The sequence below is a fragment of the Nannobrachium achirus genome, assembly GCF_963921795.1.
Source record: "Nannobrachium achirus genome assembly, chromosome: 20".
In the NCBI taxonomy this organism is placed as follows: Eukaryota; Metazoa; Chordata; class Actinopteri; order Myctophiformes; family Myctophidae; genus Nannobrachium; species Nannobrachium achirus.
The window spans coordinates 181,444-205,000 of NC_137827.1; the positions used below are offsets into that span (position 1 = coordinate 181,444).

General features: G+C 41.5%; 1 protein-coding gene across 1 annotated transcript in view; it reads right to left on the minus strand.

Annotated features, from left to right (window-relative positions):
- Nucleotides 1–23,557, minus strand: part of pals1a (protein associated with LIN7 1, MAGUK p55 family member a) — a 78,243-nt gene that overhangs the window by 25,755 nt on the left and 28,931 nt on the right. The window contains exons 6-11 of the mRNA XM_080750180.1: nucleotides 18,944–19,018; nucleotides 17,273–17,434; nucleotides 15,904–16,065; nucleotides 9,161–9,238; nucleotides 7,206–7,389; nucleotides 1,416–1,487 (exon numbers count right to left, since the gene is read on the minus strand). Of these exons, the coding sequence (XP_080606306.1) occupies nucleotides 1,416–1,487; nucleotides 7,206–7,389; nucleotides 9,161–9,238; nucleotides 15,904–16,065; nucleotides 17,273–17,434; nucleotides 18,944–19,018 (733 nt within the window). The remainder of the gene's footprint in view (nucleotides 1–1,415; nucleotides 1,488–7,205; nucleotides 7,390–9,160; nucleotides 9,239–15,903; nucleotides 16,066–17,272; nucleotides 17,435–18,943; nucleotides 19,019–23,557) is intronic.

The following is a 23,557-nucleotide window of genomic DNA, read 5'->3' on the forward strand; positions in this document are numbered from 1 at the left end:
ACCGTGGGGCAGTTCTCCCCGACCGTGGGGCTGTTCTCCCCGACCGTGGGGCTGTTCTCCCCGACCGTGGGGCTGTTCTCCCCGACCGTGGGGCTGTTCTCCCCGACCGTGGGGCTGTTCTCCCCGACCGTGGGGCAGTTCTCCCCGACCGTGGGGCTGTTCTCCCTGACCGTGGGGCTGTTCTCCCTGACCGTGGGGCTGTTCTCCCCGACCGTGGGGCTGTTCAGAAACATTGGTTACATTTTGGACTTGGAAGTATCAATACTGCGATGTAGAAACACTCTGTTACAAGAAAATGCCCGGAATTCAAAATGTACTCGTAAAAGAAAAAAAAAATAGCCGATCTACAAGCTCACAACCCGTCGCTTCTGCGTCTCGTTGTGAGCTTGTAGATCGACTATTTTCCGTGAATGTCTCGTGTGACTGTGTGTGTGCGCGCATGCACTGTCACACACACACACACACACACACACACACACACACACACACACACACACACACACACACACACACACACACACACACACACACACACACACACACACACACACACACACACACAGTCAGAAAATAGCCGACAGTGCTGCGTCCATCGCCAGCCAAACAAATACAAATAGATTGTAGCTCTTAATAAAACAAATACAAATAGATTGTAGCTCTTAATAAAACAAATAGATTGTAGCTCTTAACTCTTAACTCATTCTGAGCCCCAGACATTAACGGATTATAATGTCCAAAGTGCCTCCTTCAGGTCCCATTCACTTGCGTTGTCTTATTTTGAAGGCCAGAAGTCCACACGCGAATCACTTCCGGTCTGACGTCATCGGATCGTGCGCTGGAACCGTTCCGTGTCCAGGTGGAGTTGTGTAATGGCCGACCGGGAGCTTTTATAACTGTGTAACATAAGCGAGCATCTGCCTCCATCCTAGCTTCTAAAGTGTAGTTTTGAGATAATGGACATTAAAGATGAGATCCCCCGTCCACCTCAATGTTATGGATGGGACTATTTTGTGCTCGTGGAGCCGTGATGATGCGAAATCAGCGACGGATTTCGTCTCCGGACCGCCGGCCATTCTTCTCGGTAATGTACTCGCCGTTACAGTAATAGATTACTTTTCGCGAGATATCCCGTGAATGGCACTACAGTAATAGATTACATTTCGCGAGACATCTCGCGAATGGCACTAGGAACAGGTGTAACTTTGTCAGAATCCATGTTTTGTTTGGATAATGTTTATTGAGCGGGAGACGTTTGTTTTTCCAGCGGGGAATACGTTTCTCTTTGCCTCGTTTCAGATGAGTAAGCCTGGCTACAAGAGGCTAATGATTGGTTGGTTGGTTTCAAGGTTTCTGATTGGTTGGTTCTGTGGGAGGAGAGGTCATACAGGTCAGAGGTCATCAGGGTCAGAACTCACCAGACTTCTCAGGCTCTTTGTCTTCTTCTATGGTTTGTTTCATCGCTTCTCTTTGCTGCTGGAAGCTCTTCCCTGACACACACACACACACGCGCACGCACGCACGCACGCATGCACGCACGCACGCACGCACACACACACATACACACACACACACACACATACACACACACATATACACACACACACACACACACACACACACACACACAATAAAAGAACAATAAACAGACTGTAAACATGCTGTAATGATAGTGAAACAATGTAGGCATTTATCACACTCTTAATCCAGAGCATCTTAGAATGGGGATATATGTATAGGATATATATATATACTTATGGGGACTTATGGGGGGCCCATAAGTCAGGATATATGTATAGGATATATATACTTATGGGGACTTATGGGGGGCCCATAAGTCAGGATATATGTATAGGATATATATACTTATGGGGACTTATGGGGGGCCCATAAGTCAGGATACCGGTATATGTATAGGATATATATGTACTTATGGGGACTGAGGTTAGGGTTAGAGTCAGGCATAGTATTCTTAACAAATTGGGACTAATGAACCTTGGGACCAATGCCATGGCACCCTAACAATAATCAAGGACAACACATGGTAATAACATCAGATGTATAGAAACAGTAATCTAGGAGCATAAATGAACCAATAACCTATTATCAGTCTATCAGTAGAATATAACATGTTGTTTAGTCCCCTCAGGAATCCGCGATTCCGCAATCGTGAAAATCATCTCCGCCCCGATAGGCCTGCCACCAGTTGGGCAGAGAGACTATATAGCAGTTAGGTTAGGGTTAAGGTCTGTCCATACTTTGACCGAAACCGCCGTTTTCGGTCCAAAGGTCCTTTTCAACTATAAAATGTAATTCCTTGAAAGTTCTGGAATGCTTTTTCTCCGAACAATAGTTCTGAAATTTGCACAACGAGATGTTGTCACTCGCCGAAATCAGGTTCGGTGAAACGGCAAACGTGATTGGTCGGTTGGATCTCTCCCCCCCCCCCAGGTACTGTACATTGGAAAGCCTGGTGACGCGAGGCTACTGTACATTGCTTTTGTTTTTGCTTTGCGACCCGCGAAAACTACTGTACTGTGTGTCGGTGCATGCTCAATGAGCGGCGCAACACGACGCAGAAGGTCGTCAAAACGACTGGCAGACATACTTATTATTTCAAAATGTTTCTCCTCGTCCATGCCCAATTTCCCCTCATCCCCTGAACGAGAGTCTGATACACGCGGCGGACATACCCCCGCCGGCTAGATGTGCTCGCCTCCCCCTCAGCCGCACAAAGCAGGGCAAAATCTTCCTCCTCCTCTGCCTCCTCTAACATTTCCTCCTCGTCTTCCTCGGTCCTCCTCCTCCATAACCTCCACAAATTCACAATACGGTACGTGCCACCGCTTCCAACTTCCAACGTGCCAACCCTCCGAACAGCAGCGAAGTATGAACATCCGACGCTTTTTTTTTTCGGAAAAGATAAAAAAATAAAAAAGTTTATTTTTCAACCGAAAAGTTCGGTTCTGTCGAAGTATGGAGGGGCCTTTAGGGTTATAGTATAGCTGGTACCAGCCCTGCTAGAGGCTGGTTATCCTCGTCTCCATCTCTGTAGGCCTGCCACCAGTTGGACAGAGACTATAGCATAGTATAGTATAGTATAGTATAGTATAGTATAGTATAGTATAGTATAGTATAGTATAGGGCTGTCCTCGACTCTGGATTTTTGAAGTCGATTCGAGTCGAGGGGTTCATTCCGACGCGTCGACGAATCGTTTTATAGTCTACTTTGTGTAAAAAAAAAAAAAAAAAAAAAAAGAAAGTGTTGCTTTAAACGTCCACATCAACATAACACAATAATACATTAAGATGAATTGAATACACAGTGTTTTCGGTGATATCGGTGCGCGAGCACAAACGTTATCTGCATAGCAATGTACAACACCGTTAAAACAAATAAAACATCTCCGCTGTTCAACTCTGCCCCGTCTCGGTGCACTGCCGTGCAGTAGAGATGAGACATTCGCGAACGATTCCGCTCTCTTGAACGGCTCTTTTAAATGAACGATGGGATCCAGTCCGCAGTCGCGGGACACCATTCACTGACAGAGTAATGAGTCGGTGTCGAGAACGGATTCATTTCAGAAACGGATCATAAAAAGCGGGAGGCACAGCTCCCGCTAGAGCCAGCAGTCAGTGTGGACATGTCATGGACGCAAACACAGCGAAACAAACATCATCATGGATTACTTACAACACTGGAACAATTCAGAAGCACTTTAATTAGAAAATGTAACTAGTAGCCTACACTTGTGTATGTTAATTTGACTTTAGTAGATTGTTTAATTACTTCGTGGACGTGCGTTTGTGCTGTGGCAGGTTAATATGGGATTTTGACAGCGTGCTTCCCCTCTTAAAGGGCCTACACCATGCTTTTAAAACTATATTTTTTGTATAAATATATGCTCAAAATTGAGTCTTAGACAGGTTTTAACCCTCAAAAAACACTCTGACCATTCTTTTTGTTTGTTCTAGCTCTACTATAATGAGGCTCTCCAGCTGCAATACCAAAACGGCCTCTGTTTGCTCAGGGGCGCATCTAGTGGGGTTTTTCCAGAAAAAAAAGAAGTTTTTTGAAAAAGAAAAAGTTTTTTGAAAAAAAAAAAAGTTTTTTGAAAAAAAAAAAGTTTTTTGAAAAAAAAGTTTTTTGAAATTTTTTTTTTTTTTTTTTAAACATTTTTTTTAATTTTTTTTTTTTTTTTTAAGTTTTGAAAAAAAAAACATTTTTTTTTTTTTTTTGACTCTGCATTGCATTTTTTTGAAAAAAAAAAAGTTTTGAAAAAAAAAATTGAAAAAAATTTTTTTTTTTGAAAAACATTTTTTTTTTGACTCTGAAAAAAAAAACGGGAAACGAGAGTGACGTCACTCTCGTCAACTCTCAGAACAGCACTGTTCTGAGAACCCGTGGAAAGCTTTTCATCTCTGTCTGCCCAAAACCAGAGAAAGACACAACGGTCAGAAATAAGACTTTGTGAGGATAGAAGGTGCCAGTGGGACCCCAAAAAAAGGTTTTAAAATAGAAAAAGTGAAAATTCATGGTGTAGGTCCTTTAACGGAACACTGTCCCGGCTCCGAATGTTTTAACGATGCGGCGGTTCTGGCCGTTCCGTCTCACTTTCACCCCTAGGCTAGTATAGTGCGAGACAATAAATGACTGTTCGCCAATTGCTACATCTCTCAATTGGAAGTACATGACACCAGTCCAGCAGTGCACTGCAGTAGTAGGCTAACTGGTGATATAAAAAAATATATATTTTCAACTCCTCGACTCAAACAATTGGCGTCAATTCCCGGGGCTTAAAGCGACGCGTCGATTCGTCGATCTTTAGAGGACAGGCCTAGTATAGTATAGTAGGTTTAGGTAGTAGTTAGGTTAGGGTTAGGGTTATAGTATACCTGGTACCAGCCCTGCCAGAGGCTGGTTATCCTCATCTCCGTCCCGGTAGGCCTGCCACCAGTTGGACAGAAACTATAGTATAGTATAGTATAGTATAGTATAGTATAGTATAGTATAGTATATAGTGTAGTGTAGTGTAGTATAGTATAGTATAGTATAGTATAGTATAGTATATAGTATAGTATAGTATAGTATAGTATCGTATCGTATCGTATCGTATCGTATAGTATAGTAGGTTTAGGTAGTAGTTAGGTAGGGTTATAGTATACCTGGTACCAGGCCTGCCAGAGGCTGGTTATCTTCATCTCCGTCCCGATAGGCCTGCCACCAGTTGGACAGAGACTATAGTATAGTATAGTATAGTATAGTATAGTATAGTATAGTATAGTATAGTATATATAGTATAGTATAGTATAGTATAGTATATATAGTATAGTATATATAGTATAGTATCGTATAGTATAGTATAGTATAGTATAGTATAGTATAGTATAGTATAGTATAGTAGGTTTAGGTAGTAGTTAGGTAGGGTTATAGTATAGTACCTGGTACCAGCCCTGCCAGAGGCTGGTTATCTTCATCTCCGTCCCGATAGGCCTGCCACCAGTTGGACAGAGACTATAGTATAGTATAGTATAGTATAGTATAGTATAGTATATTATTGCGACCGTCAGGGAGCAGTTTACTATGAAAACCTCCACCGGCCGTCCGTCGGTCACACGTGCGGTCGACCGCACGTCACACGTGCGGTCGACGTGTGAGTCTGACATCACTCCGCATCAGTCTGACATCACTCTGACATCACAGAGTCCACAGCTGATGATGTGGCGTGATGTCATACAATACACAAACAAGCCCTATATAAAGGGGCAATTCTCACCAGGGAAGAGAGCATTCCTCGACTCAGACCTTATCGCCAGGATCAACTAAGCTTATAGCTTATCATCACATCCAACCATCTTAAGATACTCAGCTAGTGGGGAATGCTCTCTTCCCTGGTGAGAATTGCCCCTTTATATAGGGCTTGTTTGTGTATTGTATGACATCACGCCACATCATCAGCTGTGGACTCTGTGATGTCATCGTATCTCCATATATGGCCATCTCCGTATATGGAGATATAAGTTGTCCATGCCCAAGTATGGGCTGGTGAGGTCAGACTTGTCTGTCGTACATTTCGGTCAATTCCAGTGGGGATGCCATTGAAAAGTTAATCTAGTTGTACAAAGTAATCAAAGAATGGGTTGACTGGTAGGCTGGTTGACTGCTTTATCTGTGGAGAGTGTATGTCACTGAGAGTCCTTTTATAGCGATTGAAATCATGATGAGGTCACGATGAGTCATCTATGCCCAAATATAGATTTCTAGGTCAGATGGCCCATGGAGTTTGTGATGTCAAACCTAGCAACCCAATATAAACAAACCTGATGTCAGACCTGAAGTATCCTTTTATACCCATATATGGAGATACAGAGATCTCCATATATGGGCATATTAGAAAGCCCATATATGGGCATATACGGATGACATCAGGGATATCCATATATGGGCATAAAAGGGACAAGGGCTTACAGTTAAGAGATCTCCATATATGGGCATATCAGAAAGCCCATATATGTTCATATACTGATGACATCAGGAATATCCATATATGGGCATAAAAGGGACAAGGACTTACAGTTAAGAGATCTCCATATATGGGCATAAAGGGACAAGGACTGTTACAGTAGATATAGAGATGTCCATATATGGGCATAAATGAACAAGGACTGACAAACACTGAGATCTCCATATAACCTATGGGAATATAAGGGATGAGGACAATGCGTAGCATTGTGAGCTTGTAGACCTATTTTCTAAATATTGTTGTACATTAAAAACTTGAAATGGGTCGTTCTGCATAGTACTTGGGATTTGTTGATGTAAATGTTCACATAGAGTGTAATAATTGGTAAAACAAACTTTTGGCCTATTTGTGGAGATAAGCGACCAACGGTCGCTTATCTCCCGATTAGGGAGTCTTACTGGTATAGTATAGTATAGTATAGTATAGTATAGTATAGTATAGTATATATAGTATAGTATAGTATAGTATAGTATAGTATAGTAGGTTTAGGTAGTAGTTAGGTTAGGGTTATAGTATACCTGGTACCAGGCCTGCCAGAGGCTGGTTATCCTCATCTCCGTCCCGGTAGGCCTGCCACCAGTTGGACATACTGATAGTATCGTATAGTATCGTATCGTATCGTATCGTATAATATAGTATAGTATAGTAGGTTTAGGTAGTAGTTAGGTTAGGGTTATAGTATACCTGGTACCAGGCCTGCCAGAGGCTGGTTATCCTCATCTCCGTCCCGGTAGGCCTGCCACCAGTTGGGGTCGGTCTGGCTGATGATGTGCAGGATGTCTCCCTTCTGGAAGGACAAACCCAGCTCTCTGCAGGGGACGTAGGGGTCGTCTGAGGGGTCGTAGTCGAAGTGAGCTCTGACATGAACCTGAAACATGTTTAACAACCTTTAACCTTTGAACTTTAACCTAGATGCAAGTAGGCCTACAGTAGGTGTGACAGTAGGACAGTAGGCCTACAGTAGGTGTGACAGGGACAGTAGGCCTACAGTAGGTGTGACAGTAGGACAGTAGTCCTACAGTAGGTGTGACAGGGACAGTAGGCCTACAGTAGGTGTGACAGTAGGCCTACAGTAGGTGTGACAGGGACAGTAGGCCTACAGTAGGTGTGACAGGGACAGTAGGCCTACAGTAGGTGTGACAGTAGGACAGTAGGCCTACAGTAGGGGGACAGGGACAGTAGGCCTACAGTAGGTGTGACAGGGACAGTAGGCCTACAGTAGGTGTGACAGTAGGACAGTAGGCCTACAGTAGGTGTGACAGGGACAGTAGGCCTACAGTAGGTGTGACAGTAGGACAGTAGGCCTACAGTAGGTGTGACAGGGACAGTGGGCCTGAAGTAGGTGTGACAGTAGGACAGTAGGCCTACAGTAGGTGTGACAGTAGGACAGTAGGCCTACAGTAGGTGTGACAGTAGGACAGTAGGCCTACAGTAGGTGTGACAGGGACAGTAGGCCTACAGTAGGTGTGACAGTAGGCCTACAGTAGGGGGACAGGGACAGTAGGCCTACAGTAGGTGTGACAGTAGGACAGTAGGCCTACAGTAGGTGTGACAGTAGGCCTACAGTAGGGGGACAGGGACAGTAGGCCTACAGTAGGTGTGACAGTAGGACAGTAGGCCTACAGTAGGCGTGAGTGAAAATCGATTTGACGATATTCTTATTTTGTAATCGTCCAAAATAAATAACCGGATTTAGATTAAAAATCGATTTATCGAACAGCCCTAGCTTAAAGGACAACTCACTAAATAACATCTAGGCTCATTTTCCTACTTATATTGATCCATAATGACTGTCCATGGGATCTATTAGGCAGAAATGCTCCTGTTGTCCAGTTTCCCCAGCAGACCACATAACTTAGAGTGGAGCCTAAAATCATATCGCATGGATGTGTTTTTTAATGACAACTAGTAACACATTAATGAAAAAGAAAATCACTTTTGACCACAACAAATAGTGTATAAGCGATAGGCTTATATTATAGGCTCCACTCTATGCTATGAGAGCTGCTGGGTTCTGCTGGGGAAACTGGACAACAGGAGCATTTCTGCCTAATAGACCCCATGGACAGTCATTTGGGATCAATATAAGACCTAATAGACCCCATGGACAGTCATTTGGGATCAATATAAGTAGGAAAATGAGCCTAGGAGTGATTTAGGGAGGAGATGTCCTTTAAATGTCTGACTGTACCTCTGTTTACATTTATGACTGATAAAGTATTGTGTTATCCCTTTAGTCTTAATGTCTGGCTGTACCTCTGTTTACATTTATGACTGATAAAGTATTGTTATCCTTTTAGCCTTAATGTCTGACTGTACCTCTGTTTACATTTATGACTAATAAAGTATTGTGTTGTCCTTTTAGCCTTAATGTCTGACTGTACCTCTGTTTACATTTATGACTAATAAAGTATTGTGTTGTCCTTTTAGCCTTAATGTCTGACTGTACCTCTGCTTACATTTATGACTAATAAAGTATTCAATCAATAAATTGTTCAATAACAGTAAATACATGTCTAGGTGCATTGCAACATGTCAACCAATCAGGTTCCACATCCTATTGTTTTGCTTAGGTTGTAATGCTCTAAGCAGCCAGCAGGTTGTAATGCTCTGAGCAGCCAGCAGAGGGCAGTACTCACCACAGTTTCTTTAACAGGAGGAGGTTTGCTCTGAGTGCTGGGGATCAACACGAAGGTCAGGACCCCGTGCATGTCCGCCTGAGAGGCACGCACGCGCACACACGCACGCACACGCACGCACGCACGCACGCACGCACGCCGCGCGCGCGCGCACGCACACACACACACACACACACACACACACACACACACACACACACACACACACACACACACACACACACACACACACACACACACACACACACACACACACACACACACACACACACACACATGACCATCAGAGCAGAAATCAGCTGGAGGAAACTAAACAAATAGTCGGGGGATATCTTCAGAAATAGTGTCATATCCTGGAATAAATTCCTTACCAAAACATGTCTTCACCAATGTGTTTGTAAAGGTGTCTAGTAAAGTAGTAACACATCTCACACCAATGTGTTTGTAAAGGTGTCTAGTAAAGTAGTAACACATCTCACACCAATGTGTTTGTAAAGGTGTCTAGTAAAGTAGTAACACATCTCACACCAATGTGTTTGTAAAGGTGTCTAGTAAAGTAGTAACACATCTCACACCAATGTGTTTGTAAAGGTGTCTAGTAAAGTAGTAACACATCTCACAAAGACTGAAATTCACTTTCCCTAGGAGAATCCTAGGAGAATCCATGACAGCTGCTGAAAGCTGGGGTCCCATTAAATTAACTATACAGGATAAAACACACCAAAATAGATCTGCTTTAAGTAGCATGTGAGGGGTCAAACTAGGGGTTTTTCATGATTCTGAATCCATTGCAAGCATTTGTTTTGCATGAAAAACATTCCTTGGGCTAAAAGCCGACCCCCAAAACTATGGTTTAGTGATGAGTCATCACTTTTCACAGTTTTGTGGGAGCCACCTTCACCCCGAGGAATGTTTTTCGTGCAAAACAAATGCTTGCAATGTTTTTTCCTGTATACCGTAAATCACCAATTAGTAGCCCGGGTGTTTATTTCGCAAAATCGATGTGGACCCCGGGCGCTTAAAAGAGGCCAGGCGGCTATTGGTAACAGGCTTTTAACCCTAACCCTAACCCTAACCCTTTAAAGTAGGGTTGTTCGATATGGCCAAAAAATAAAATCTCGATTATTTTCTCTGAAATCCCGATTTTCGATTTCGATTTCGATTTTTTGTTAAAAGAATAATACATTGTTTCAACTATTTTGTTTTCATTTAAAAAATGCAAGGAAATGATTTTTTTTTTCATTATTGTTTCATTTTTTGATTTTTTTTATATAGCCAAATAGCAAAATGCAATAAAACAATAAGGGTATTAATAATAATAACTTTAGTTGTGCAACAATCACATACAACTTAGCGTCCTTAGTGTTTCATTATCAATAGTGAGTGACAAAACAGCCAAAACAAGCCAGCTCTTGGAGGCTGGTGAGGCATTTTGGTAGGCATTTCGCCTACCAAAATGTAATTCCTGGCTACGCCCCTGCCCTGCACCACTCATGCACGGAGATGTTGACTGATTGTAAACGGAGGCGAAGCGCTTCGCTTCCCGACGCAAAATTAACACAGTGACAGGGACAGTAGGAGTAGACTACAGTCAGTAGGTGGGTAACACAGAATTAATAAGCTTCTTTCAAACTACAACAAGTAAGTAAGTTTACCAGCTCAGCAGCGTTTTGTTCTGTTTGCTGCTTGAACCATCGCGAGTGAGCGCAGTGCGGTGGTGAACTCTGCTCAGTCTGACGTGCGCTAAACGCGCATCAAAGAAATTACACATCAGATAGAAAGTAGTATTAATTTGGTGTCGGACCTTGTCGTCCTGCTTTAGGAGGACGGGGCTGTGTACTTTTTGCGCGTGCAAGGCTCCAATGAGTAAGAATTTCCCTAATTAAAGTGAAAATCGATTTTACGATTTCCATTTTTTTAAATCGTCCAAAGGAAAAAAACCGGGTTACGATTAAAAATCGATTAATCGAACAACCCTACTTTAAAGCTGGCAAGGTTTATATTTTACCCCAATAAATTCTTCCATATTATAATGAAGGTCACATGCGTGTTTGCAGATGTACTGTATGTGCTGTGCAATGTGTACCCAACTAATACACAATTTCATGTTATGGCTGGGCTTCTTTCCTCTTTATCACACATACAAACTGTTCCTGTTTTTAGGGATGTTCCTAGCGTTAATTTCAGTTACGTGTACACAACATTTTTGGAAACAAAAATAGACCTAGGCCTATTAAATCCAAATAATTGATTCATTTATTTATTGTGATTATATATGGCCCAAACTGAGCACATTTCAATCTATTAGGACAAATCTCATTTGAAAAAAAAAATAAAAAAAAATAAAAAAAATATCAAGAGTATATGAAAGCCTTTTAAAAATGTTTATACTATTGGAATCTGCTCCAAAATAAGTCATTACATCAGCCAGCTAAAGACAAATCTAGGTTAAATACCAATTAACTCCAGCTGGACAGACTCTGGACTCTGAAGCATTATGCAACCAAGTGTTACTTTAAACCATAATGTATGGAACTAGAAGGTCGGCCGGCTGCGCCGGCCTCCCCTCTAGGTCGTCGCGTTGCGTCTATAGGAGTAAATATTCGTCGAAAACAAATCCCTGAGGTACAGGGTGGCCACGATCTGATGTTTTTTTTTAGAAAAAAATGTTTTTTGAGAAAAAAAAAGTTTTTGAGAAAAAAAAAGTTTTTTGAGAAAAAACATTTTTTTTGAGAAAAAACATTTTTTTGAGAAAAAAAATTAGAAAAAAAAAATTGAGAAAAAAGAAATTGAGAAAAAAAAATTCTCAAAAAAAAAATTTTAGAGAAAAAAAAATTTTAGAGAAAAAAAAATTGAGAAAAAAATATTTTTTGAGAAAAAAAAATTTGAGAAAAAAATATTTTTGAGGAAAAAATATTTTGAGAAAAAAATTTTTTGAGAAAAAAAGTTTTTAGAGAAAAAAAGATTTTTGAGAAAAAAAAAATTTGAGAAAAAAAAATTGAGAAAAAAAATTTTTTTGAGAAAAAAAATTTTTTGAGAAAAAAAATGTTTTGAGAAAAAAAAAATTTGAGAAAAAAAAAATGTTTGAGAAAAAAACATTGGAAAAAAAATAAAAAAAATAATAAATAAAACTTATTGGTGATGCGATGACGTGGTGTATACGGATGTTACTGCGATTGAGGTGAAAGAGAGAAGTGGAAAGTTGTGAGCTAACTCATCTCTCTGTGCATTTCCCCCCCCCCAAAGTGTGCGTCTCTCTCTGTGCATTTGCCCCCCCCAAAGTGTGCGTCTCTCTCTGTGCATTTGCCCCCCCCCCCCCAAAGTGTGCATTTGCCCCCCCCAAAGTGTGCGTCTCTCTCTGTGCATTTGCCCCCCCCCCCCCCCCCCCAAAGTGTGCGTCTCTAGCCCTCCCTCTCTGTTGTAAATGTAATTCGATACACTGCCCTGCTCCTCTCCTCTCCCCTTCCCTCTCTCTCTCTCTCTCTCTCTCTCTCTCTCTCTCTCTCTCTCTCAGTGCCTGGGCTGGCTTAGGCTTCACCACTGAGGCTTCACCACTGTCCTGTGTCCTGTGTCCTGTGTCCGTTGCTTGAAGTGGGCTGCGGCTTTAAGCCAATTGTAAATATAAGATTCTCAGCCAACTCCAACTTACTGTATTATTAAGCCTCCATGGTCTCACCTCAAAATAGTGTATTATTGCGACCGTAGGTCGCATTTACTACCAAAACCTCCACAGGCTGTCCGTGGGTGAGTCAGTGAGTCAGTCCGTCACACTTTTGCCATGCTCATATCTCCACAACCGTTGCCCCCATCCATGCCAAATTTTGCACACACACTCCTTGACTGCCAAACTACAACCTCCAAGGACCCCCGGAGCCCCAGGGACCCCCAGATGTAAAAAATGACCAAATGTGGTCACACGTCACACTTTTTCCCTGCTCATATCTCCGCAACCGTTGACCCGATCCATGCCACATTTTGCACACACACTCCTTGCCTGCCAAAAGGACCCCCCGAGCCCCAGGGACCCCCAGCTCCCTGGGGGACCCCCAAGTGTAAAAAATGACCAAATGTGCAAAAATGACCAAATGACCACCCCAACGGGGCTGCTCACAGGGAATTCCCAGGGACCACCCACTCCTCGTGCTCCAGAACGGATGCAAAAGTGGTGACGCCCCCAGTGGAGGACCCCCTCCACTGCAGCTCACATAAAATGCCGACCTACGGTCGCTTATCTCCCGATTAGGGAGTCTTACTGGTTATCTTCAAATAACCTCTGAGAGTCAATTTGTATTAAGTCTGAGAGTTAAACACTTGAGTATTTTGCTGTGTGGCCTCAGTATGCTATAGAACTGAAGTGAGGATGTCATAACTAGTCTACTAACCCGAACAACATTTTCCACTACTGTCTGAAAGCTCACCTCTTCATAATCCAACTCATCCCATTGAGCGTCGCAGCGGAAGTGGTTTCCTGGTGCCACTTAATATTCCCCATTTATTTTCACCATAGATTTTTACAAAAATGTTTATAACAATTATGTTAAGCCTCGAACCAAGCCATCCAGGATGGCAGTGAATCATGACCATACAACCTTTGATCCTATATGAAAACATATTTTAATATTACATTAAACATTACATTATGAGAGAAAAACCGGCCCTGCCAACACTTTCCATTGACCAAAACCTACTAGAGGTTTGTGACACAGTAAAGGTACTGGGGGTCACCATTCAAGCTGACTTGAAATGGGACAGCCAGGTGGACTATATGCTGACCTCAGCCAATAGAAAGCTGTTTGTCCTATGTCGCCTCAAGAAATTTGGAGTTCAAGACACAGAATTGGTTTCGATCTACACAGGCTATGTGCGTCCAGTGCTGGAGTATGCAGTCCCAGTCTGGCACAGTTCCTTGACTGTCAACCAGACTAAAAGACTGGAAAGAGTTCAGAAACGGGCTTGCAAAATCATACTCGGCCGGAGATACTCAGGATACACAGAGGCTCTCCGCACCCTCGCATTGTGCACCCTAGCAGAGACACCCAACTGTGTCTGGACTTTGCAAGGAAGCTGTTTAAGTCAAACTTCAGAAACTGGTTACCCCCCCTCAGGAAGGAGATCTCTGGTCGCCAAACAAGGAATGGAGATGACCTGGACACTCCAACATGCAAAACTGAGAGATACAAGAAATCACCAATCCCATACATGTGCAGACTCTTAAATGATAATGGATTCTAGATTTGTGTTTTTAGGTTATATGGACTTTTAGATAGGCAAATGCATTTTATGATTTTATGATTTTTATTGTAATCAGCAAAATAATTCAGTGTTTTTTAATGGCACCTGTCTTTTTTAAACATCTGTGATCATGCTGAAAGTTGAATAAACACACAAAAACCGGATCACAACGAGGCAGCGGGCATGTAAACTACTCGAGGTAACGATTGATTAACATCCAGTAGCAGAGATTTCTACATCAAGATCCTTTGCCATCAAAACAGAGTAGCCAATCAAATGATTCTTAACAGAGGGAGCAGCAGACTGCCTGCCTGTCTGTCTGGTACCGGGCGTGCACTGAGCCAGAGCGGTGCGTTGCGACGTGCTGTGAGCTTGTAGATTTGCTGTTTTCAGTGCACCACTGCCATGCAACATAAATGACCAGTTAAGTTAAATAAATAGCAAATAATATAAAACAACCAAACAAAGATAAAATAAATGGCAAATAATGGCCTGGGCTGTTACATAAAACCAAATCATTATAATATTTATTACAAATAACGGCCCAGACGCTTAAACGAACCTGACACTTATTTGAGACGGGCGTTTATTGCGCAAAATGGGATCGGACCCCCGGCGGATATATGAGGCCCGGCGGCAGTTTGCCACCCGGCTATTAATTGGATATTTACGGTAGTTACGTTAATGGGACCCCGACTTTCAGCAGCTGTCAAGGATTCTCCTAGGGAAACTGAATTTCAGTCTTTGTGAGAAGTGTTACTAGACACCTTTACAAATACATTGGTGAAGAATTTATTTGGTAAGGAATTTATTCCAGGACTTTTTAAGATATCCCCCGACTAAACTCTGGCAGTAAATGATTTAAATTATGATATTATAAAAGGGTTAGGGTTAGGGTTAAGCACTTGCAGGGTGCAGTAATGGAGGATCGTTGCCTTTCAGCTTGTGCTATTTTAGCGAGAATCCAATGCCATCCTTGGCTTCAAAAGTGTTTTTTGGAGAAAATGGACATCAAAGATGAGATAGACCGTCGGCTTCCATGTTAAGGAATCACTATTGTGTGCACGTGGATGCGCGATGATGATAAATTGGCGAGTCAAATCGTGCCAGCACTTTCCAACGGACCATACGGTAAGCTTGCCAGCTTTACTGTATATACAGTATATTTCACGAGTATTCGCGGGATCGGCACTCCGAGTACTCGAGTATTTTTCACGAGTATACTCGGGATCAGCGTTAAATGAGTTAAGAAAGTTATGAGTTCCCTTTATTAGAAATAGTGTAAAATATTGTAAACATGCTCCAAGGCATGTTCTCCATTAGTTTCAAACCCAGCTGGTGGAGGATGTTGGAATCTCCGTCTGAATACAACTCTGAAACAGGCAAGATAAATCTATGGGTGCTTTGGCAAATGTTTTTATCTAACAGTTAAATTGGGACAAAGTAGAGGCCATTGTGCTACTCTCTCTTTGTGTGTGTGTGTGTGTGTGTGTGTGTGTGTGTGTGTGTACCAGTATATCAAACACTTGATTGACATCTTTCCCTCGGATCTCGATCCCGTTGATCTCCAGGATTTCGTCTCCTTCGCTCAGCAGTCCGCTCCGCTCCGCCGCTCCGCCCCGTACGATCCGACTCACCACCACACTGTCCATGTCATTACGCACTGTAGCCCCCTGCACACACACGCACACACACACACACACACACACACACACACACACACACACACACACACACACACACACACACACACACACACACAGAGTCCATATTTTGTACATTTAAGTAAGAATCTTTCTAATGTCTGCTCGGAGGCAGAAGTGAGAATACCTTTTATATATATATATATATATATATATATATATATATATATATATATATATATTACCTTATGCCTCATGCTAAATAAATTACAACCATCTAATGAAATATCTTTGTGCCTGACATGTTGTCAAGTTGTTCAAATATATGTTAAAGGATCTTGTTTGTATGCATATCATAGACATGAAGCATTGTTTGTATGCATATCATAGACATGAAGCATTGTTTGGATGCATATCATAGACATGAAGCATTGTTAGGATGCATATCATAGACATGAAGCATTGTTTGGATGCATATCATAGACATGAAGCATTGTTTGGATGCATATCATAGACATGAAGCATTGTTTGGATGCATATCATAGACATGAAGCATTGTTTGGATGCATATCATAGACATGAAGCATTGTTAGGATGCATATCATAGACATGAAGCATTGTTTGGATGCATATCATAGACATGAAACATTGTTAGGATGCATATCATAGACATGAAGCATTGTTAGGATGCATATCATAGACATGACGCATTGTTAGGATGCATATCATAGACATGAAGCATTGTTAGGATGCATATCATAGACATGAAGCATTGTTAGGATGCATATCATAGACATGAAGCATTGTTAGGATGCATATCATAGACATGAAGCATTGTTAGGATGCATATCATAGACATGAAACAAATTCAAACCATTTGTATTTTATAAATGGGGTTAGGGTTAGGGTATTGATTTATACTATTGATCAGGGTTAGGGTTAGGGTATTGATTTATACTATTGATCAGGGTTAGGGTTAGGGTATTGATTTATACTATTGATCAGGGTTAAGGTTAGGGTATTGTACATCCATGCCAACTACAATGTCTTGCTATTGATTTATTATTGATCACATTACATCTGATGAGATGTGTGTTTACCAGTGGTACAGTGTGTGTGTGTGTGTGTGTGTGTGTGTGTGTGTGTGTGTGTGTGTGTGTGTGTGTGTGTGTGTGTGTATAATGTATTGTTTATGTAGTGTGTAGTAGTATCACATGTGTCCATATTTGGGCGTTACCAGAGGTACATCCTGTGCCTTCTCCAGTCGTACGATCTTGACCGTCTCGCCCCCCCACTGTGTGACCACGCCCCCCCACTGTGATTGGCTGTCTCCTGGAGGGGGGAGGGGCTCCGGCTGCATCTCCACCTCCGCTACGCTGTCATGAGCCAATAGCAGCGCCTGTAACAAACACATGATGTCATCATGAGCCAATAGAAACACATGTCACAAACACATGATGTCATCATGAGCCAATAGAAACACATGTCACAAACACATGATGTCATCATGAGCCAATAGAAACACATGTCACAAACACATGATGTCATCATGAGCCAATAGAAACACATGTCACAAACACATGATGTCATCATGAGCCAATAGAAACACATGTCACAAACACATGATGTCATCATGAGCCAATAGCAGCGCCTGTAACAAACACATGATGTCATCATGAGCCAATAGAAACACATGTCACAAACACATGATGTCATCATGAGCCAATAGAAACACATGTCACAAACACATGATGTCATCATGAGCCAATAGAAACACATGTCACAAACACATGATGTCATCATGAGCCAATAGAAACACATGTAACAAACACATGTCATGAGCCAATAGCAGCGCCTGAAACAAACATGACAAACTGAAGCTCCAGTATGTATTGTATTAGTAGTACAGTAGTTGTATTGTATTAGTAGTACAGTAGTTGTATTGTATTAGTAGAACAGTATTGTATTAGTAGTACAGTAGTTGTATTGTATTAGTAGAACAGTATTGTATTAGTAGTACAGACCTGTACATGAGGAGTTGACAGAAGGTCATTCAGTTCCAGTATGTATTGTATTAGTAGTACAGTAGTTGTATTGTATTAGTAGTACAGTAGTTGTATTGTATTAGTAGTACAGTAGTTGTATTTTCTACCACTTTTTCTAGTCACGTGTTCAAATACTGGATTCTGATTGGCTAAATTCCGGAGGTTATGACAAAACAACTGCCGCAAAGTTGTATGAGGACTTGTCCGAGATCAATGCACCTCAGTGTACATCCGGGGACTTCAGGAGGTAGTCGGAACACCTTTCCCCCAACCAACAAATGACGGTGGCAACGGTCCTATGTTTACTAACGTGCATGCTATAGTCGCCGATTTATTTGGATCCAATGCAATCCGCCAACTTTAAAGCCCCTTTTCTCTGAACCTATGCCTTTCTGGAAGCGAACAGCCTCTATTTACGGCCGGAACGGTACTTCTAACTGACGTTAGCTTAGCTGTAAGCTAGACGCATGGATTAGTATGGAGTTGGCGCCATCTGTTGGTGAGTAGAAGATGTTGTTTGTGGAACTATCTGCTGTCTCGCGGAAGTTTTATAGGCAATAATGATTGTAACTTAAGATCCTTGCAAGTTACAACTATGTGTTTTCTTTCATGTATACTGGAAAAAGTAGTAGAAAAGCTATTTACCACTCGGGGTCGGACATTATGCTCTCATAATGTCCTGAGTGAGGGTGTTATCGGACTCGGCTGCGCCTCGTCCGATAACACCCTCACTGCGGACATTATGAGAGCATAATGTCCTCTCACTCGGGGTAAATTGCTTACGTATTAGTAGTACAGTATTGTATTAGTAGTACAGTAGTTGTATTGTATTAGTAGAACAGTATTGTATTAGTAGTACAGACCTGTACATGAGGGGTTGACAGAAGGTCTTTCAGTTCCAGTCCTTCTTTGTTCTGAGCCTGGAGAAGGTTCTGGACCTGTTACCATGACAACACCATCAACATCAAAACATCAATCAATCAATACATCAATACACCAATCAATACACCAATCAATCAATACATCAATACACCAATCAATCAATACATCAATACACCAATGAATCAATACACCAATCAATCAATACACCAATCAAAATGCACAGTGTTTATCTAACCTCTAATGCAGGGGTCTTCAACAGGGGGTCCGGGACCCCTAAGGGTGAGTTACTAAAGGGGGTCCTCCAAATCTTTTGAGTGATAGAAACTTTTTTCCTCCTTTTTTATATTTAACCACTTGAACCCTAGCGTACATATTCTGAGAACTTTAGCCAAACATAGCAGATCTACGGCTGGGTTTGGGTTAGGGTTAGGGTTAGGAAAAAGGCTAAATTCACTTAGTCTTAATACGCATTACTGATAATTTGCTTCCCTAATTCGAATAAGTTTATGGAAACATGGCTTAAGTACAGAGTGAAAGGTGAAGTTTATTAAGTATTGACGGTTCAAGTGGTTAAATATCTGAAAACACAAATTGACATGAATCCAAAATACAATGATGATTGTGCTGTCAAACAATGAAACTATATGGAATCTATGAACAGGTTGTGGGGGTCCCTGCTTCATCTCTCTCTCAACCAAGGGGTCCTTGGCCTGAAAACGTTGAGCCATGTAGAGTTGGTTTAAATATATACACAGTGCTATTACAGTCTATGGCCACAACATGGCTCCTTTTCTCACTGCACAACTACAGTACATACAGTAGTCTAGAGACCAGTTAGACCAAGGTTTGACACTTATTTGACTTGAGAGCTACTTTTAAAATGAGCAGCTCAAACCCTACCCATCCAGAACTAAATGTACCAGAGGAGCTTTGGAACAGCAGCACTGGTGTTACATATAAGACTAAATGTACCAGAGGAGATTTGAAACACTGGTGTTACATACCAGTAAGACTCCCTAATAGGGAGATAAGCGACCGTCAGGACGCAGCGTGATTTTAGGGCAAAATGTGTAGGAGTAGTGTCCAAAAATGTGTTTGAGGAAATTGGCCTGTTGGTTGCGCTATATGGGACAGATCCATATTGATGAGATGAGTGTAGACACACTGTGTACCGATTTGCGTGATTTTATGGCAAAATGTGTAGGAGCAGTGTCCAAATATGTGTTTAAAAAAATCGGCCTGATGGTGGCGCTGTATTAGACAGATCCATGTTGATGACATGAGTGTAGACATACTGTGTACCGATTTGCGTGATTTTAGGGCAAGAATTGTAGGAGCTGTGTCGAATTATGTGTATTGCAAGAATCGGCCTCATGGTGGCGCTAGAAGAGGGTAATGTGTGAATTGATGGATGGAGGTTGTGATTTGGCAGGCAAGGAGTATTTGTGCAAAATTTGGCATGGATCGGGGCAACGGTTGCGGAGATATGAGCAGGGCAAAAGTGTGACGTATGACGTGTGACAGACAGACTGACGGACGGCACTTACTTTTGATAGTAAGTGCGACCTGACGGTCGCAATAAGACTAAATGTACTGGAGGAGCTTTGGAACACTGGTGTTACATATAAGACTAAATGTACTGGAGGAGCTTTGGAACACTGGTGTTACATATAAGACTAAATGTACTGGAGGAGCTTTGGAACACTGGTGTTACATATAAGACTAAATGTACTGGAGGAGCTTTGGAACACTGGTGTTACATATAAGACTAAATGTACTGGAGGAGCTTTGGAACACTGGTGTTACATATAAGACTAAATGTACCAAAGGAGCTTTGGAACACTGGTGTTACATATAAGACTAAATGTACTGGAGGAGCTTTGGAACACTGGTGTTACATATAAGACTAAATGTACTGGAGGAGCTTTGGAACACTGGTGTTACATATAAGACTAAATGTACCAAAGGAGCTTTGGAACACTGGTGTTACATATAAGACTAAATGTACTGGAGGAGCTTTGGAACACTGGTGTTACATATAAGACTAAATGTACTGGAGGAGCTTTGGAACACTGGTGTTACATATAAGACTAAATGTACTGGAGGAGCTTTGGAACACTGGTGTTACATATAAGACTAAATGTACCGGAGGAGCTTTGGAACACTGGTGTTACATATAAGACTAAATGTACTGGAGGAGCTTTGGAACACTGGTGTTACATATAAGACTAAATGTACCAAAGGAGCTTTGGAACACTGGTGTTACATATAAGACTAAATGTACTGGAGGAGCTTTGGAACACTGGTGTTACATATAAGACTAAATGTACCGGAGGAGCTTTGGAACACTGGTGTTACATATAAGACTAAATGTACTGGAGGAGCTTTGGAACACTGGTGTTACATATAAGACTAAATGTACTGGAGGAGCTTTGGAACACTGGTGTTACATATAAGACTAAATGTACTGGAGGAGCTTTGGAACACTGGTGTTACATATAAGACTAAATGTACTGGAGGAGCTTTGGAACACTGGTGTTACATATAAGACTAAATGTACTGGAGGAGCTTTGGAACACTGGTGTTACATATAAGACTAAATGTACTGGAGGAGCTTTGGAACACTGGTGTTACATATAAGACTAAATGTACTGGAGGAGCTTTGGAACACTGGTGTTACATATAAGACTAAATGTACTGGAGGAGCTTTGGAACACTGGTGTTACATATAAGACTAAATGTACTGGAGGAGCTTTGGAACACTGGTGTTACATATAAGACTAAATGTACCAAAGGAGCTTTGGAACACTGGTGTTACATATAAGACTAAATGTACTGGAGGAGCTTTGGAACACTGGTGTTACATATAAGACTAAATGTACTGGAGGAGCTTTGGAACACTGGTGTTACATATAAGACTAAATGTACCGGAGGAGCTTTGGAACACTGGTGTTACATATAAGACTAAATGTACTGGAGGAGCTTTGGAACACTGGTGTTACATATAAGACTAAATGTACCAAAGGAGCTTTGGAACACTGGTGTTACATATAAGACTAAATGTACTGGAGGAGCTTTGGAACACTGGTGTTACATATAAGACTAAATGTACTGGAGGAGCTTTGGAACACTGGTGTTACATATAAGACTAAATGTACTGGAGGAGCTTTGGAACACTGGTGTTACATATAAGACTAAATGTACTGGAGGAGCTTTGGAACACTGGTGTTACATATAAGACTAAATGTACTGGAGGAGCTTTGGAACACTGGTGTTACATATAAGACTAAATGTACTGGAGGAGCTTTGGAACACTGGTGTTACATATAAGACTAAATGTACTGGAGGAGCTTTGGAACACTGGTGTTACATATAAGACTAAATGTACTGGAGGAGCTTTGGAACACTGGTGTTACATATAAGACTAAATGTACTGGAGGAGCTTTGGAACACTGGTGTTACATATAAGACTAAATGTACTGGAGGAGCTTTGGAACACTGGTGTTACATATAAGACTAAATGTACCAAAGGAGCTTTGGAACACTGGTGTTACATATAAGACTAAATGTACCGGAGGAGCTTTGGAACACTGGTGTTACATATAAGACTAAATGTACTGGAGGAGCTTTGGAACACTGGTGTTACATATAAGACTAAATGTACTGGAGGAGCTTTGGAACACTGGTGTTACATATAAGACTAAATGTACTGGAGGAGCTTTGGAACACTGGTGTTACATATAAGACTAAATGTACTGGAGGAGCTTTGGAACACTGGTGTTACATATAAGACTAAATGTACCGGAGGAGCTTTGGAACACTGGTGTTACATATAAGACTAAATGTACTGGAGGAGCTTTGGAACACTGGTGTTACATATAAGACTAAATGTACTGGAGGAGCTTTGGAACACTGGTGTTACATATAAGACTAAATGTACTGGAGGAGCTTTGGAACACTGGTGTTACATATAAGACTAAATGTACCAGAGGAGCTTTGGAACACTGGTGTTACATATAAGACTAAATGTACCAAAGGAGCTTTGGAACACTGGTGTTACATATAAGACTAAATGTACCGGAGGAGCTTTGGAACACTGGTGTTACATATAAGACTAAATGTACTGGAGGAGCTTTGGAACACTGGTGTTACATATAAGACTAAATGTACTGGAGGAGCTTTGGAACACTGGTGTTACATATAAGACTAAATGTACTGGAGGAGCTTTGGAACACTGGTGTTACATATAAGACTAAATGTACCAGAGGAGCTTTGGAACACTGGTGTTACATATAAGACTAAATGTACCAAAGGAGCTTTGGAACACTGGTGTTACATATAAGACTAAATGTACTGGAGGAGCTTTGGAACACTGGTGTTACATATAAGACTAAATGTACTGGAGGAGCTTTGGAACACTGGTGTTACATATAAGACTAAATGTACCAGAGGAGCTTTGGAACACTGGTGTTACATATAAGACTAAATGTACTGGAGGAGCTTTGGAACACTGGTGTTACATATAAGACTAAATGTACTGGAGGAGCTTTGGAACACTGGTGTTACATATAAGACTAAATGTACTGGAGGAGCTT